Source organism: Onychostoma macrolepis, chromosome 06 (assembly GCF_012432095.1).
Source record: "Onychostoma macrolepis isolate SWU-2019 chromosome 06, ASM1243209v1, whole genome shotgun sequence".
Classification (NCBI taxonomy): domain Eukaryota; kingdom Metazoa; phylum Chordata; class Actinopteri; order Cypriniformes; family Cyprinidae; genus Onychostoma; species Onychostoma macrolepis.
The window spans coordinates 33,706,487-33,723,033 of NC_081160.1; the positions used below are offsets into that span (position 1 = coordinate 33,706,487).

Sequence of the window (16,547 nt, forward strand, 5' to 3'; positions counted from 1 at the left end):
ATTTGTTGTGAGCATGCTTTGTGTTTAAAGCAGGTTTTGTCCTCGCTGCACTCGAGCAGAGTTTCTCAGGAGCTTCGCAGGAGGTTTCTTGAAGCAGAGACGCAGTTCTTCTGGATTTAGTCTCAGTTTGTTCTGTTTCATGTCACTCCAGACAGACTGATGATGATCAGATCACATCTCAAAAATCTCACTGGATTATTACAGTTGATGTCTAAATGAATGTTTGTAAATGTAAACTGATATTTCCTTCTGACACAAGATAGAAATAACTGATTAAAAACCATTTTTCTAGCTGAAGATACTAGTGCTCTAATCATTTTGGCCTCCGCTGTAATCCGGGGCTCTTTAGTTGTGAGGATGCTGTGATCACTCGGTGTGTTCTGATGCAGGCCAGTTGGACGAACGCTGGTAAGAAGCAGCGGGAGAAGCTTCTGGAGTTGATCCGCAGGCTGGCGGAGGATGATAAGGACGGAGTGATGGCTCACAAAGTGCTCAACCTGCTGTGGAACTTGGCACACAGTGATGACGTCCCCGTCGACATCATGGACCAGGCTTTGAGCGCCCACATCAAGATCCTGGACTACAGCTGCTCGCAGGTCTGAGTTTGCACCTCTCTTCCCATCATGCACCTGTGTGCCTTCTAGGGGTGTTGAAATGAATTGTGTCTACGATGCATCATGATGCAGACAATTCTGCATCGATGCAGTAATGGACCGTAATCAGTTCTAGCCTTCTGACGTCATTCACAAATGCGCTTGTCACGCAAGTTTATAAAAATGCAGCCACTATTTTTAAATCCTGAGATCTGGGCACATTTTGGAAAAACCAAGCTCAGTTCGGGGAAAAAAACATGCTCAGAATCAGTTCTGTCCCGCAAATGACGTGTGTGTGTGCTCTAGAGACAATGTTTTTTTTTAAATGTTATGTATTACATGTTTTTTATACTTTTTTATAGTGTAATATTTCCTTTTAGGTGTTTGGTTAGGTAGATATGTTTGTGTGCAAGGATTGAATTGTGGTTGCTGCTGTAATAATATAATTTCCTGTGAAGGATTAATAAAGCATTTAATAATAATTCATTGCACAGAATAAGCGCTGAGACAGTGTTTGCTTCCACTCGCCGTTATTTCAGTGTTTTCTTTAGATATGCTCTCATTTCTGCCGTGTGTAATAGTAGATGCACAAACTCACGTACTGACAGACTTTCACACGCGCTGTGTTTGTTTGTCCTGAAGCTGGATCGCGGCTGCGGTTAAACACGCTTGCATCTCAGAATACTTTTATGAAATTGATGTAAACACAGTGAGTGATGTTTTCAGAACAGGATAAAACCTCTGATATGTGATAGATCTGTGCGTTAGTGTGAACGCAGCCTGTTAAAGCTGCCGCTGTCTATGATCTCGTCAGTAATAATCTAACGGCAATAATGCGGAGGAAAAAAGAAAAACCCATAACTGTGATTGTCTGTAAACTTTCAGATACTGAAAGTACTTTTTGTTTATCACTTGTAATTGTTTTTTCACCCCTTTATTACTTTATATTGGCTTGTATGTTTTGAAGCTATATTTATTTAAATTCTTAACAATTGTTTTGATTTATTAATTTGTAATTATTTTAAAAAACTTTAAAATTGAGGATGCGATGCATCATGATATCAAATCAAATCGTTGATATGATAGTCGTAATTGAATTGTATCGCTCACATAATCGTAATCGAATCGTTGACATAATCCGAATTGAATCAGTGATATGATAATCTGAATCGAATCGTTGATATGATAATCTGAATCGAATCGTTGATATGATAATCTGAATCGAATCATTGATATGATAATCTGAATCGAATCATTGATATGATAATCTGAATCGAATTGTTGATATGATAATCGTTGATATGATAATCCGAATCGAATCGTTGATATAATAATCGTTGATATGATGAATCGAATCGAATTGAATCGTTGATATAATAATCGTAATCGAATCGTGACATCAGTGGCGATTCACACCCCTAGAGCCGTCACTCACCGTCGGGTTTGTTCTTGCCGTCTCACAGGACCGCGACACGCAGAAGATGCAGTGGATCGACCGCTTCATCGAGGAGCTCCGGACGAATGATAAGTGGGTGATTCCGGCTCTGAAGCAGATCAGGGAGATCTGCAGCTTGTTTGGAGAAGCTCCTCAGAACCTCAGGTGAGTTCACGATATTATCACACATTCTGCTCCAACTTTAAATCCAACCGTTTTTAAGATCTTTCTGTTGGCGGTGTGTGATTATCTCTCGTGCAGTCAGACGCAGAGGAGTCCACACGTCTTCTACCGCCACGATCTGATCAACCAGCTCCAGCACAATCACGCGCTCGTCACGCTGGTGGCCGAGAACCTGTCTGCGTACATGGAGAACATGAGGCAGTTCTCCAAAGGTGTGTGTCGTCTGACAGCAAATGCATTGTTTTGCTTCCAGTTTTGCTGTAAATGAAAGCCAACTTTCACTGTAATTCTTTGGCTCAGAGCATCTAGGGTTTGATCCTCAGACGGTTCGAGCAGGAAGCCGGTACAGCCACGTACAGGAAGTGCAGGAGAGACTCAATTTCCTGAGGTCAGTGGTGTCTTTGACACACACACACACGCACACACACACACACACACGCACACACACACACACACACACACACGCACACACATGCAAACATGCTCTGGTCAAAGTGTCAGAATAATTTTTGGTCCCAAATTTTTATAAATTTTACTGTTAGTCTACTGTATGAAGAATTTTTGGGTATAATATTTCAGTTTACTTTATTTTGCTGTCTTCACTTACGTAAATGAACTATAGTGTCCTGCACACACTAGTAAACACATCAAATTATATCTGGTGTCTGAATAATTTTTGGTTTGACTGTGTATCAGTATTTAACGTGGAGTTTTTGAGGAGTTTAATATGTTCAATGCAGAATATTAAGGGGTTTCTGACGTTTGTAACCCGCGCTCAGGTTCCTGCTGAAGGACGGACAGCTGTGGCTTTGCGCTCCGCAGGCCAAGCAGATCTGGAAGTGTCTGGCGGAGAACGCCGTCTTTCTGTGCGACCGCGAGGCCTGCTTTAAGTGGTACTCCAAGCTGATGGGTGACGAGCCGGATCTGGACCCGGACATCAACAAGGACTTTTTTGAGAACAACGTGCTGCAGCTGGACCCCACGCTGCTCACGGAGAACGGCATGAAGTGCTTCGAGCGCTTCTTCAAAGCCGTCAACTGCAGAGAGGGCAAGCTGGTGGCCAAACGCAGGGCGTACATGATGGACGACCTGGAGCTGATCGGCCTCGACTACCTCTGGAGGGTAAAACCTGTGAATGAATCGAGACGATCAGCATGCGCTCGTATCATTTTTATCTCTAATCCGTTATCACTGGTGTATAGGGTTGGGTGTTGTTTGAATTTGAACAATTCCGATTCTGCTCATCGAGTCCCAGTTTTGATTCCAATGTGGTTAAAAAAAATCAAACATTTCAATAGTCAAACATTTAGATATCAAACATATTTATTCTGTGTTTCTTTTTGCAAAACATTTAATTGCTGCAGAACACCATGAACAAAAATCAGCCGGCTGCATAAACACTGGACTCGATTAAGAGCTGTTTGTGTGCAAAATAGAGCCGCACCATTCTGGATAAATAGATTAATGGAGGTTGTAGTTCTCTCACAATTCTGAAGAAAGAATATTAGACAACGAAACAAAATCCCATGGAATTTCTGAATGAATGATTCAGTGACTCGCTAAAGATTTACTTGATTCGTTACTGGATGAATCAGTGTTTTTGAATGAATCTCTTGAATCAATGATTCAAAGACAAATACATTTTTAACAGCCCCTTTTCACCAGCTAAAAATAAAAGATGCGCACATAGGAATTGATAGGCGGAATTAAAACTTTAATTTTCAATGGAAACAGTTTTTTCGCATTTACAGCTCACTTGGCGCACATAGTCACATGATCATTCTTTAATGTTCTGTAACCTCCAAGAAACGGCATGTTTCAGAAGCGGCTTTCCGCGCTGTTACGTCTCCTTCAGTTAAAAATAATGGTTAGTGTGGTGGCTGCGATATACATAAACCTACCAGCATCGCTCATCATGACTTATCGCATGAAGAAAAAATGAAGTTTTAGTTGCATAACATCAGTTAATGGAAACACAGTCATTTCGTAATAGTTTTGAATTGACATTTATAAAATGCTGCAAAAGTTTTGTGCAAATCTGTAATGCAAATGCACCTATTATTCAGCCGCAGTGTGAACGCTGCTCATCCAGATCACGTTATTCAGATTTTAATGTCTTTTTCTCTTCACAGGTCGTGATTCAAGGCAGCGATGACATCGCCACTCGAGCGATAGACCTGCTGAAAGAAATATACACCAACCTCGGACCAAAACTACAAGTGAATCAGGTGAGCCGGTCTTCCTCGCCTGACCGTTAACACGCCCGACATCACATCACATCTGATCCGCTGCTGTTGTCGTTTACAGGTAGAGATCCATGAGGACTTCATCCAGTCGTGTTTCGACCGGCTCAAGGCCTCGTACGACACGCTGTGTGTGCTGGACGGAGATAAGGACAGCATTAACTGCGCCAGACAGGAGGCCATACGCATGGTGCGCGTTCTGACGGTGCTCCGAGAGTACATCAACGAGTGTGACAGCGACTACCACGAGGAGAGGACCATCCTGCCCATGTCCAGGTGCCTGCCGCAGCTACACACTCCTCCTGGAGTTCAGTCCTGGCCGCAGCGCACTGATACAGAGTCAGGGTCAAGAGTTACTGTGAAACAGAAGTAGCAGCAGATCTTCTGTGTTGTGATGTACTTCTGAATGTAACGGGTTATCAATAAAGGGTGGGGTTTGGTTCTGTGCATCCATTGTTGATTAGATGATGAGATGTGGGCGTGGCACTCGAGCGTATGCAGATGAGTGTGAGATGCATGGGCGGAGTTTAAAGGTGTCATGAACGGCCTCTTTTTTATTTTGTGCTGTGTATATTATGTATTTATAAATACACATACATGCATGTATATGTTATGTTTATATATTAAATATATTTATATATAATATGAATATAAATATTTACATGTTAATATATGTAAATATTTATATAGTGTGTGTATTTCTGTATACATAATAAATATACACAGCACACACACATATATTATGTAAACTAAAACATTTATTTTGGATGCGATTAATCGTTTAACAGCACTATTTAGAAGTAATAGGATATTTTCTGTCCTGTTTTTAACCCCCCTTCATCTGAACAGGCAGTGATGTTGAATCGGTGGGCGGGGCTAAACAGACAGTGATGTAGCAGCAGTGTAGAATCGGTGGGTGGGGCTAAACAGTGATGTAGCAGCAGTGTAGAATTGGTGGGCGGGGCTAAACAGTGATGTAGCAGCAGTGTAGAATCGGTGGGCGGGGCTAAACAGTGATGTAGCAGTGGTGTTGAATCGGTGGGTGGGGCTAAACAGTGATGTAGCAGCAGTGTAGAATTGGTGGGCGGGGCTAAACAGTGATGTAGCAGCAGTGTAGAATCGGTGGGTGGGGCTAAACAGTGATGTAGCAGCAGTGTAGAATCGGTGGGCGGGGCTAAACAGTGATGTAGCAGTGGTGTTGAATCGGTGGGTGGGGCTAAACAGTGATGTAGCAGCAGTGTAGAATTGGTGGGCGTGGCTAAACAGTGATGTAGCAGCAGTGTAGAATCGGTGGGTGGGGCTAAACAGTGATGTAGCAGCAGTGTAGAATCGGTGGGCGGGCCTAAACAGTGATGTAGCAGCAGTGTTGAATCGGTGGGTGGGGCCAAACAGACAGTGATGTAGCAGCAGTGTAGAATCGGTGGGCGGGGCTAAACAGTGATGTAGCAGCAGTGTAGAATCGGTGGGCGGGGCTAAACAGACAGTAGGCTTGTTTGAGATGAGCAAAATCTGCGCAGAACCGATCACCGGAGATCACCGCGAGATGCATGCCGGTTAGAAAAGTGTCCGAGTTACGTCCGCCTTGCTCTGATGTCATGCTGACGTGTGCCAAAACTCTGGCGAGGCGGCTGTGTCGGATTGAGCAGTCAAGCAGTTGCTCTCCACCGACTGCGCTGATCTAAAGCATGATGGGAAACGACTGACTGACGACACAGCTTAATGCTCATTGGTTCAGACAACCGTGATGCTGCATTCTCTTCTAAAATGTTTTATTTTTTAAATCTGATTTAATGCGATTATGTATCTAAATTATGCATGAATATTCCCAAACACTATGACAGTGCGATCCCTGTGTGAGATATGTGATTGTTGTCATATTTCTATAAAAATCTAAAATACGTTTGTATTAAAGTAAAAATGGATGATAAATATGCCCTTCGTATGGAATTAAATAGCAAGCACTTTGGGTGTCTTGTTCATCGTATTTATATTCATATAAAAGCAACATAACTGAAATGATATCATGTTTATCAGCAGCACAGCGCATGAGTGAGAATAACGCAATATCTGCCTTTGATCTCGTAGCTATCTGTTCTACTTCGAGAGCTCAGAACTGTCCGTCTTGACTGTGTTTATTTCACTCCTCCCCTCACTGCAGCCGCCTGCTCTCCCTACATTACAGACGAGGCGAGGCGCATCTCAAACAAGCCGAGTGATGTAGCAGCGGTGTTGAATCGGTGGGCGGGGCTAAAGAGACAGTGATGTAGCAGCGGTGTTGAATCGGTGGGCGGGGCTAAAGAGACAGTGATGTAGCAGCGGTGTTGAATCGGTGGGCGGGGCTAAACAGACAGTGATGTAGCAGCGGTGTTGAATCGGTGGGCGGGGCTAAAGAGACAGTGATGTAGCAGCGGTGTTGAATCGGTGGGCGGGGTGGGGCTAGTTTGTTTGTTCGGTGTGCTCCACTCGTCGGTGCGAGTGAGAACTCTGATTGGATGTTCAGTTTAGCGAACAAGTCAGTGTATGAGATTTTAAGCGAAAGTGATGAAATCTAATAGGTAGGTAAGTTATCAACATAACTGATACTCAAAATGGTAAGCAAGCACTGCTTTGTTTGTTTTGTATATCTGCATTTATCTCATATCCTCGTTTTAGTTTCTCTTTTTAAATAACAAATTGATAGCTGCTGATATAGACAGCTAACTCCTCTCACGCAGAACACAGATGTTAGTTTGCAGTCGTGTGTTCAAGCGCTGCTTTTGATCCAGACACCGTCAGCTTTCCTCACTGCTAGCTCTTTGAAGTCGGCTTGGTGTGTCCCGGCCCATAGAGCAGAGCATTCCACACGCTGTCATTTTGGCAGATTGGCTTCAATATAAGCTGTTTTTAGACTAATGATAAAGTTTTAAGTTCTGAAACTTACAGGATGTTTTTATAGTACAGTGACCTCTTATATGTCAAAAGATCAAGGGAATTTAGGTTTTTCAGTTCATGACCCTTTTAAGAGAACTGAATGACTAGAGAAATCCTGCATGCGTAACCAGAAAGAAGACCAGTTATATTTTAATTAAAACAAGGTTAAAAAAAATTTTTAGTTTTTTTTTAAATAAAACATGCACAGAATTATTTTTTACAATATGATCCATAAAGGTGAGGTGAATTTATATTTCATGCAGACTTGAACCCATGCGGTATGAAGCCAAACAATGATAAAAGGGTCTGAATGGCTTTCTGGTGTTGTCTGTCTCTGTGTTCAGGGCGTTCCGGGGGAAGCACATCACGCTGGTGGTGAGGTTCCCCAATCAGGGCCGTCAGGTGGATGACTTGGACATCTGGTCCCACACCAACGACACCATCGGCTCGGTGCGCCGCTGCATCCTCTCTCGCATCAAAGCCAACAGCACACACACCAAAGTGGAGCTGTTCATCGGAGGAGAGATCGTTGACCCCGCTGACGACCGCCGGCTGATTGGACAGCTCAACCTCAAAGATAAAACTGTGAGCTTTACAGATGTCTCAGTGTGTATATATTAGGACTGTAACGGTACACAGACATGACGGTCAGTACAGCAGGAGGAAAAAACTAAACTTTTTTTTTTTTATTATTATTATTATTAAACAGTGGTTTACTGAACAAATTGCTTTTTCTTTAAATTAAATTACAATTATAATTTTCTTATGGATAAAAATCTACCTCAGCTTCTCTGAACTATAGGGAGCCCTTTTACATCACTATAATATTACAATTAACAACAGAGCCCAAACTTAAATTCAGTTACTATTTATTTTTAACTATAATAATCAACACTCAAATTAACCATTTGTATGCAAACATGTAAATTGCACATCATGCAGTTTTTAAATTAACTTCTAAATTATAAAATTTCTATTTTGTTGTTGAAATATAGTAATTTACACAGTGGATGTCATAATGTGTTTCATAAAAGATTTATTTAAACATACATTCAATAATTAAGACATCACTAACAGGTGAAGTAAAATACGTGTATAGTCTGATATTTCTCAAAATGCTCTTCTCTAGACTTCATTACTCCAGCAAATAACGAGCTGTACACACTGATGACTTGCCTGAGGTAAATGAAATGCTACGTGACATTTTGTTTACAAGCTGTTTTAATGACGTCTTTCCGTGGTTGAGACACCGATTGAGGGATTACGTGAGGCAGGAGATGTTCATTCATGTTTATTTCGCACTAAAACTAGAAACTAGTAGTAAAGAGGAAGGATGATCGCGCTGCCGTGAGAACTGAGGCTTCTATTCAGCGATCTGTCTCGCTGCATCAAAGAGCACCAAAACAGCATTTACTCTTTGAATTTCCTGAAAAAAAAATGAAACTATTTGTTCGGTACACATGCGTACTGAACCGAAAGACCCGTACTGAAAATTTTCCATATGGATACATGTACCGTTACACCCCTAGTATATATTGATATTTGAGGTGTCCAGAGATGAGCTGCTAAACTCTGGACTGACTCTCTCCGTAGCTCATCACAGCGAAGCTCACGCAGGTCAGCTCCAACATGCCCTCCAGCCCCGACAGCTCGTCCGACTCGTCCACCGGCTCGCCCGGGAATCACGCAAACCACTACAGCGACGGGCCGAACCCCGAGGTGGAGAGCTGCTTGCCAGGAGTGGTGAGAACCATGCTTGTGCTTCATATGATAACCTCAGGTCTGAATGAGCCGTGCAGCAGATGAAACAGTAGGCTGTCAGATAGTGACTAATATTAGAGATCTAATATTAAAGTTTGAGTATATAAACTAGTGCTGTCAAACAATTAAAAAAAAATTAACTAATTAATCGCACATTTTTTCTGAAATTAATTATGATTAATCCCAACTATCATCAACGTTTTTAAATATACTTTTATATTGCAATAATTTCACAAAGTTTATATTTTTAATATTTGTTTAATGGCATCTATTTTTATGACTGAAGGTGAGTATCACTGATAACAGTTCTACTGATGTCTCTGTAAAATATTTTTTTCCCTAATATTTAACCATTGACTATTCAACATTACAGTATAATTGAGAGCTATCAATTTTAACATTATTAGACTTTAAAAAAAGAACTACTTCTAATTTAAGTGAACTTAAAACAGTCTTCACACAAACCCAGTATAATGTCATATTTAGCTACCTGTGGCCTTCAGCAAGTAGGAAATATACAGAAATTGAATCAAGTTAACTATTTTTAACGCTGTTAAACTGGAAAAATTAATTGCCTGCATTAACACGCTAATTTTGACAGCACTAACATAAACCTATAAATCTTCTAATTAGAGCTGCACGATTCTGGATAAATTGAGAATCACGAATTTTTTTTGTCTCAAATAGAGATTCTGAACTAAAAAAATATTGTGTGACAAAATATTAATTGCTGCAGTCTAGTTAAAAGTGTTTAATTAATTTTAATGAATTATTAAACATTTTAATATATAACCTAATATAGGTATTTAAAATATATATATTTAATACAACCGTAATTTCAGAATAGTCTGTCAACACGTCTTGTTGTGGTTTTTCTTCTCTCCTCAGATCATGTCGCTGCATCTGCGCTATATCTCCTTCTTGTGGCAGATCGCTGATCTGGGCTGCACCTTGAACATGCCGTTACTGCGAGACGGCGCTCGAGTTCTCATGAAGCTCATGCCTCCAGGTAACAGCAAAGATGCGACGGCTTGCTCTGTAACACGCGGCCTGGCTGTGCAGGTCACTGAAGTGTGCTGCTTGTGTTCACAGATAACACTACGGTGGAGAACCTGCGAGCGATATGTTTGGATCACGCCAAGCTGGGAGAGAACAGTCTGAGTCCCACTCTGGATTCACGCTTCTTCGGCCCGTCCGCTTCACAAGTGCTCTACCTCACGGAGGTAGCTTTAGACGAGAGAAGCTTTAAGGGCTCCTGCATTTATTTATTTTTTGTCAAAGTTTGATGATTTAACATTTTGAAAATTAAGAAATAAGACAGCCGTAAATATTAGCATTAGAATTTTACATTTGTAATGTCATTTTTTTTTCTTGAAGTTTTTTCTTTTATAGTAAAATAATATAATAGTAAGAATTATTTTAACTCTTTCCTCGCCAAACACAGAGTTTTCTGGGTTTCCGCGTTCTCGCTGTTAAACGCTATCTCTTGAATGAGTCTAGAAAGTGCCGATCATAAACACAGACGAGGAAGACGCAGAAACGAGCGATCTCGTATGTGAGCATATGCATATGAAAAATAACGCGATCATCAACACTAACCGCATATAAATGAAAACTGCCTAATGTTACCGAGTGAAATGTGGATCCAGAAAGTGTTAAAGGCCTGTGAAGCTTTGGGATTCTGATGGAAGCCATCTACTGCATCTTTGCTTTGATAATATTACTGAATATGATCCAGATGTAGTATTTGATAAATGCGTTTTTTGCTCAAAATGTTGCTTTTTTTATGAAACCTACCTGCATTCAACAACAATGCTTGAAGCTAGAATAAAACAGACTTTTTTTTTTGTTTGTTTGAAAGTAAAGGGTCTGGTCTTTATTATGATGTAATGCATGTTCAGATATTCATACAGAAAAATATTCATGAAATATTAGTGAAAATCAGCAAAAACGCTGGCGGTGGATGGCAACTTTTTTCAAAAATGCTGGCGGGGAAAGAGTTCATAATAATTTTATGTAGTAATTTTTATGTTTTTGTAGTAGTAATATTGTAAACAATATTAACAACAAATAGAGTAGTAATATTATAATTATTTTGTAATTGTTTTATGCAGTAATTGTTATATATTTTTTTTAGTCGTAGTAGTAATAATAATAATTAGTAGTAAAAGTAGTAGTGTATATTTTGCGTTAAGATGTGTTTTGTGTGGTCTCAGGTGGTGTATGCGCTGCTGATGCCAGCCAGTGGAACTCTGGGAGACGATGCCAGTGACTTCCAGTACAACTTCCTGAAGAGCGGAGGTCTGCCTCTGGTTCTGGGCATGCTCACGAGGAACAACTTCCTTCCCAGCGCGGACATGGAGACGCGGCGCGGCGCTTACCTGAACGCCCTGAAGATCGGCAAGCTGCTGCTGACCGGCGTGGGGTTCGGACACGTGAAGGCCGTGGCGGAGGCCTGCCAGCCGCTGGTGGAGGGAACCAACCCCGCGTCTCCGGTGCGGATCACCTATCACCAGACTGCAGTAGGGGTGTAACGATATCAAAATCTCACGATACTATCTCAATATGAAGTCCACGCTACGATATTTATTACAATATTTAAAAAAAAAAAAAAAAAAGATGAATGAAGACTTGGAAAAAATGAAAATTTTGTAAAAAAAATTTTTAAATTCTTCTATCTAATGCACTTAGAGTTCAAAATTAAGAGCTCCAGCCCATGATTTTAATTAAGAAAACTTGTAGCTGAACTTTAAAGGAGACTCAACTCTCTTTTTAGTCTCAGTCTAAAATACATTCACACTGGTGTTTTAGGAAAACAAACAAATTAGAATATAATAATAGTAATAATAACAATGACAGTAGTAGCCATATGTTGTAAAACAACTGCACTGTAAAATAAATGCAAATGAATATTTCATAGGTATATTATTTTTGTTTTACACTACAGTAGGGGAATTACTATACTTCTTTCCTGATTTCTACACTTCTCTTTTGTTGATTGCCCTGCCCTTTTTTTCTTTTGTTTGTGGTCATGTGGGCAATCATGTGATTTAGTGTTGTGTATATAAGGGCGTTGTCATGTATGTTCATTGTCTGATGAAGAGCGTTTAAGCTCGAAACGTCACCTGTGGTGACAACATAATCAAATACTTCTCTATCTGTGGAGTTATGGTGTGCCTACTGATGTTTTCGTTCTAATTTCTACACTTGAAAGAGATATTTTGAATTTGGACTGCATTTAAACTGTCAGCAATTCATACTGCACTTAAGCTTTTATTTTGAAGGAAAACTCCAGCTTCAGTGAAAACAGGCACAAAAACACGTCTCACTACAAATCTAGTGAAACGCTGTAATCATCTGCCGTGAAAATACAGCAGAACTGGTGGCCGCTGTGTTCCCAAACGCGTGCTAAACTCACAGCACGTGCAATAAACGAGTTCACTGCATTCATTCAGTGTGAACGGAGCCGTTCTGAGACGCGGAAAACACCGGATCACGAGCTGATCGTCTGAACGAAGTGTGCGCTTCGCTTTGAAACACAGAAAAAACACTTGATGAAGAGATGAAGCATATTGTGCTTTTGGTTTCAGTTCGTTTCACAGACACTGTGCCAAAGCACAATGGCCCAAAACACAACTTTAAAGACCTTTTATGTTAGAGTAAGAAGTTTAGATATATTTTTAAAAACGACACTTTTTGCCCAGAAGACCTGTCGTTTCATATCGTCATGTGACCATGATAATATGACGATATTGATAATATCGTTACATCCCTAGATTTGAGACTTGGTTATTTTTCTTCATGGTGATGTGACTGTGTTTGTCCTCCAGATCAATCAGGCGACCCATGAGCAGGCTCTGGTGCTACAGAACGCTCTCCAGAACATTCCCAATCCTGCCTCCGAGTGCATGCTGCGCAACGTGGCCATCCGGCTCGCCCAGCAGATCTCTGACGAGGTTCTGACCTTCACCGCTTTACAGTCGCAGTATGAGGCCCGCTTCACGCTGATATTCCTAACTTTGTTGCTTTCCTTCACTGTACAGAACTTCTTCCAGGCCTCAAAGTACATCCCGGACATCTGTGTGATCCGCGCCGTGCAGAAGATCGTTTGGGCTTCAGGTTGTGGGATGGTGCATCTGGTCTTCAGCTCGAACGAAGAGATCAGCAAGATCTACGAGAAGGCATGTTCATGGTTCCAGGGCTTCTGCAGGATTTTGAAGCTCAAATTTAAGACTTCTTAAGACCTGCACAAATTAAACTAATACCATACGATGGTAACAATGTCTGTGTAAAAAGCATGATTAACAGTTCAGATACAGGTTTTCACAAAAACAAAAAATTTTATAAAATCATAAGCTTCACATTTCAGCCTTTAAACCATTTTTAAGAAAATGGATGAGTCAAAAGTATTAATTGTTATATTAATTTAAACGATTATTATCAATAAATTATTATATTAATTAAATAACATATAAATACATTTTACTGTTTAGATTTTTATTATGCATTACACCTTATTGATCCATCAGTTCACGTTTACAGCTCTGTGTGTTTGCAGGGTTGATTTCCGCATTGGTCTGAACAAAAACAACAGAACGGCAGAAATATAACTGCTTCCACTGTAACCGCAGTAAACAAAGCAGCAGCACCGCGCAGCGCTCATATTTATTTAATGAAATCATAGCCTTTTGAAGTTTAATCGTCACATTAAACCATTTGGCAATTCTGGTCTTTCCGTCCTCAAATTTAAGACCTCTTGAAATCATGATTAAGACTTTCTTGTACAATTTAGGATGGCCAAAAGTCTTAACTTTAGTTGTATCAAATTTAAGGGCCTGTGGAAGCCCTGGGTTCATCTGCGCTCACCAGTGTGTTATCCCTCGTTAAAGCGTGTATCTTTTGTCCTGCAGACTAACGCAGGTAACGAGGCGGACGCGGAAGACGAGCAGGTGTGCTGTGAGGCGCTGGAGGTCATGACCTTGTGCTTCGCTCTGCTTCCTACGGCCCTCGACACACTCAGTAAAGAGAAAGCCTGGCAGACCTTCATCATCGATCTGCTGCTGCACTGCCAGAGCAAGTACGTACTTACAGGAACAGTGCGCTTCTGTGGAGACGCTCTCACTCAGTTTATAAATTGAATATAAAATGCATTTACAGTAAATGTACTTACAGTGGACGCCTAATAGACCAGTGAGCTGAAGGCTTTAAAAGCAGAAGTGCATGGCTCAGATTTTGGTTGAAGGGCTTAAATGAAATATTCAGTATAAGAGTGTGTGTTTTTGAGCTACGAAGAATCTGAACCGTGCTTGTGCTCATGGCTTTAGTGTTCTTGATGAATAAAGTTATGGTGTGTTAGTGATGTAATTCCTGTAGGTGCGTCCCTTCCCTTCGTCTTTGTGCTGATATTAAGATGAGTTTACTAGTTTTACATGATCATTGCATGAGTTAATGTTAGGCATGCACCAGAGAGAGAGAAAAAAGGCTGAAATTTTTGTCTCCAGATGTTAAGATGCGCTGAAAGACACACATTTGAATTTGAGTGTGCAAATTTAGGCGAAAATTCCAGAAAACGCCCCATAAGTGGTTAATGAAGGGATTGAGCATATTGTGCTTTCAGGTTGAGTTCGTTCGACAGACACTGTGCCAAAGCATAACGGCCCAAAACAAATATATTTTAAAAACTACACTTTTTGCCTGGAAGACCTATCGTTTCATATCGTCCTGTGACCACGATAATACCAAGACAATTTAGCTATCGCGATATTGATAATATTGTTACATCCCTAGAAGTGATGGATCATTAGATTATTAGCGCTTTAATGAAGCTGAGGCTGTTTATCATGACATCTAACGCTATACATGAGAAAAGTGAAGATTGAGTTGCTAAAGAACTGCCTCTATTTCTTTGTGTTTTCAGAGCTGTGCGTCAGATGGCTCAGGAGCAGTTCTTCCTCATGGCCACCAGGTGCTGTATGGGACACAGACCCCTCCTGTTCTTCATCACCCTCCTCTTCACTGTTCTGGGAGTGAGTACAGCATACAGCGCTCATTTAGAATCATTTGAATCATTTAGATGCCAGTCGTGTGATAGTTTGCTGCTTTTTCAGAGTACGGCTAAGGAAAGAGCGAAGCATGCTGGCGATTACTTCACGCTCTTGCGCCACTTACTCAACTACGCCTACAACAGCAACATAAACCTTCCCAACGCCGAGGTGCTGCTTAACAACGAGATCGACTGGCTGAAGAGGATCCGGGTGAGTCCACAGCGCTCCGACTCCATGAGCGAAGAGGTGAGGGAGTGATGGCTCTAATTCTCTTTCCTCTGGTTTTCTTGGATGTTCAGGATGAGGTGAGGAGGACCGGAGAGACGGGCGTGGAAGAGACCATTCTCGAGGGTCATCTGGGGGTCACCAAAGAGCTGCTGGCCTTTCAGACCCCGGAGAAAAAGTTCTACATCGGCTGTGAGAAAGGAGGCGCTAATCTGATAAAGGTGAACGGTCTATGCTTTAACTTATGTTTATACTAGGGCTGTCAGTTAATTAATTAGTCAATTAAAATTTTACGCAGTTAACGCGCTGGCTTCGCCCCCAGACCTGTACATCATCTTATATTTCAAACAGTTGACTGTTGACAAATATGATTCAGGGCATCAATGCAGTTATGCCCTAAAATACAAGATATTGTGGCAAAAAATGCCCCTGATTGAGTTTTTGTCTCATATTTATATCATATCACAGCAGCAGTGAGAGCAATATATCACACGAGTGCTGTTTTTATCCAGTTCAGTACATAAGAAGTTAGTATTGTGTCATATTTTAAACACAACATTGTCTGTATCTGCGAAATTGAGCAGAGAAAATATTTCCTTTTAAAGCCACAGCAGAATTGTTGTGAGTCTCCGAGCAACACAGCAGTGTTTAGTTTCGGAATGGATCCTCGTTTTGAACGAATCGTGTGAATCAATGATTCAAAGGCCTATTCATAAAGTGAGCCGTTTACTTCATTCCAGAATGAATCAGCCGTTCGAACGAATCGAATGAATGAATGACTGAAAACACATTTTCCGCCACCTGCTGGCAGTTTTAGTTTCTTATTTGGAGGGTCATTTCATTTAAAAAAATAATAATAATAAAAAACCTTACAGGGATAGTTCACCCAAAGGTTTTAATTCTGTCATCTATTACCCTCATGTTGTTTCAAACCTATATGACTTTCTTTTGCACAACATTAAAGAAGGTATTTTGAAGACTGTTTGTAACAAAGCTGTTTTGGTTACCAGTGACTTTCATTGTATGAAGATGTTTCTCTAATTATTGTCTTTTATGTTCCAAAGTTTATATTAGGCCGTTGTAGCCTAAACATTTATGTGTAATAAATTTTACATTGAATCAAATAAAATAAAGCTACTATTTGTAATGTCTA

At 40.7% G+C, this 16,547-nt stretch overlaps 1 protein-coding gene across 5 annotated transcripts in view; it reads left to right on the plus strand.

The window, feature by feature from the left end:
* Positions 1-16,547, plus strand: part of LOC131542043 (probable ubiquitin carboxyl-terminal hydrolase FAF-X) — a 46,132-nt gene that overhangs the window by 8,620 nt on the left and 20,965 nt on the right. For 2 of the 5 annotated variants that reach the window (XM_058778307.1, XM_058778310.1), the window contains exons 12-29: positions 390-596; positions 2,057-2,193; positions 2,290-2,423; positions 2,512-2,599; positions 2,991-3,333; positions 4,344-4,439; positions 4,519-4,730; positions 7,709-7,949; positions 8,958-9,107; positions 10,014-10,134; positions 10,218-10,348; positions 11,342-11,647; positions 12,956-13,081; positions 13,169-13,306; positions 14,036-14,202; positions 15,043-15,151; positions 15,233-15,379; positions 15,469-15,615. In XM_058778307.1, coding sequence (XP_058634290.1) covers positions 390-596; positions 2,057-2,193; positions 2,290-2,423; positions 2,512-2,599; positions 2,991-3,333; positions 4,344-4,439; positions 4,519-4,730; positions 7,709-7,949; positions 8,958-9,107; positions 10,014-10,134; positions 10,218-10,348; positions 11,342-11,647; positions 12,956-13,081; positions 13,169-13,306; positions 14,036-14,202; positions 15,043-15,151; positions 15,233-15,379; positions 15,469-15,615 — 3,000 coding nt within the window. Of the gene's footprint in view, positions 1-389; positions 597-2,056; positions 2,194-2,289; positions 2,424-2,511; positions 2,600-2,990; positions 3,334-4,343; positions 4,440-4,518; positions 4,731-7,708; positions 7,950-8,957; positions 9,108-10,013; positions 10,135-10,217; positions 10,349-11,341; positions 11,648-12,955; positions 13,307-14,035; positions 14,203-15,042; positions 15,152-15,232; positions 15,380-15,468; positions 15,616-16,547 lie in introns of all 5 variants that reach the window. The other 3 variants (XM_058778305.1, XM_058778306.1, XM_058778308.1) reach the window with 2 other exon arrangements.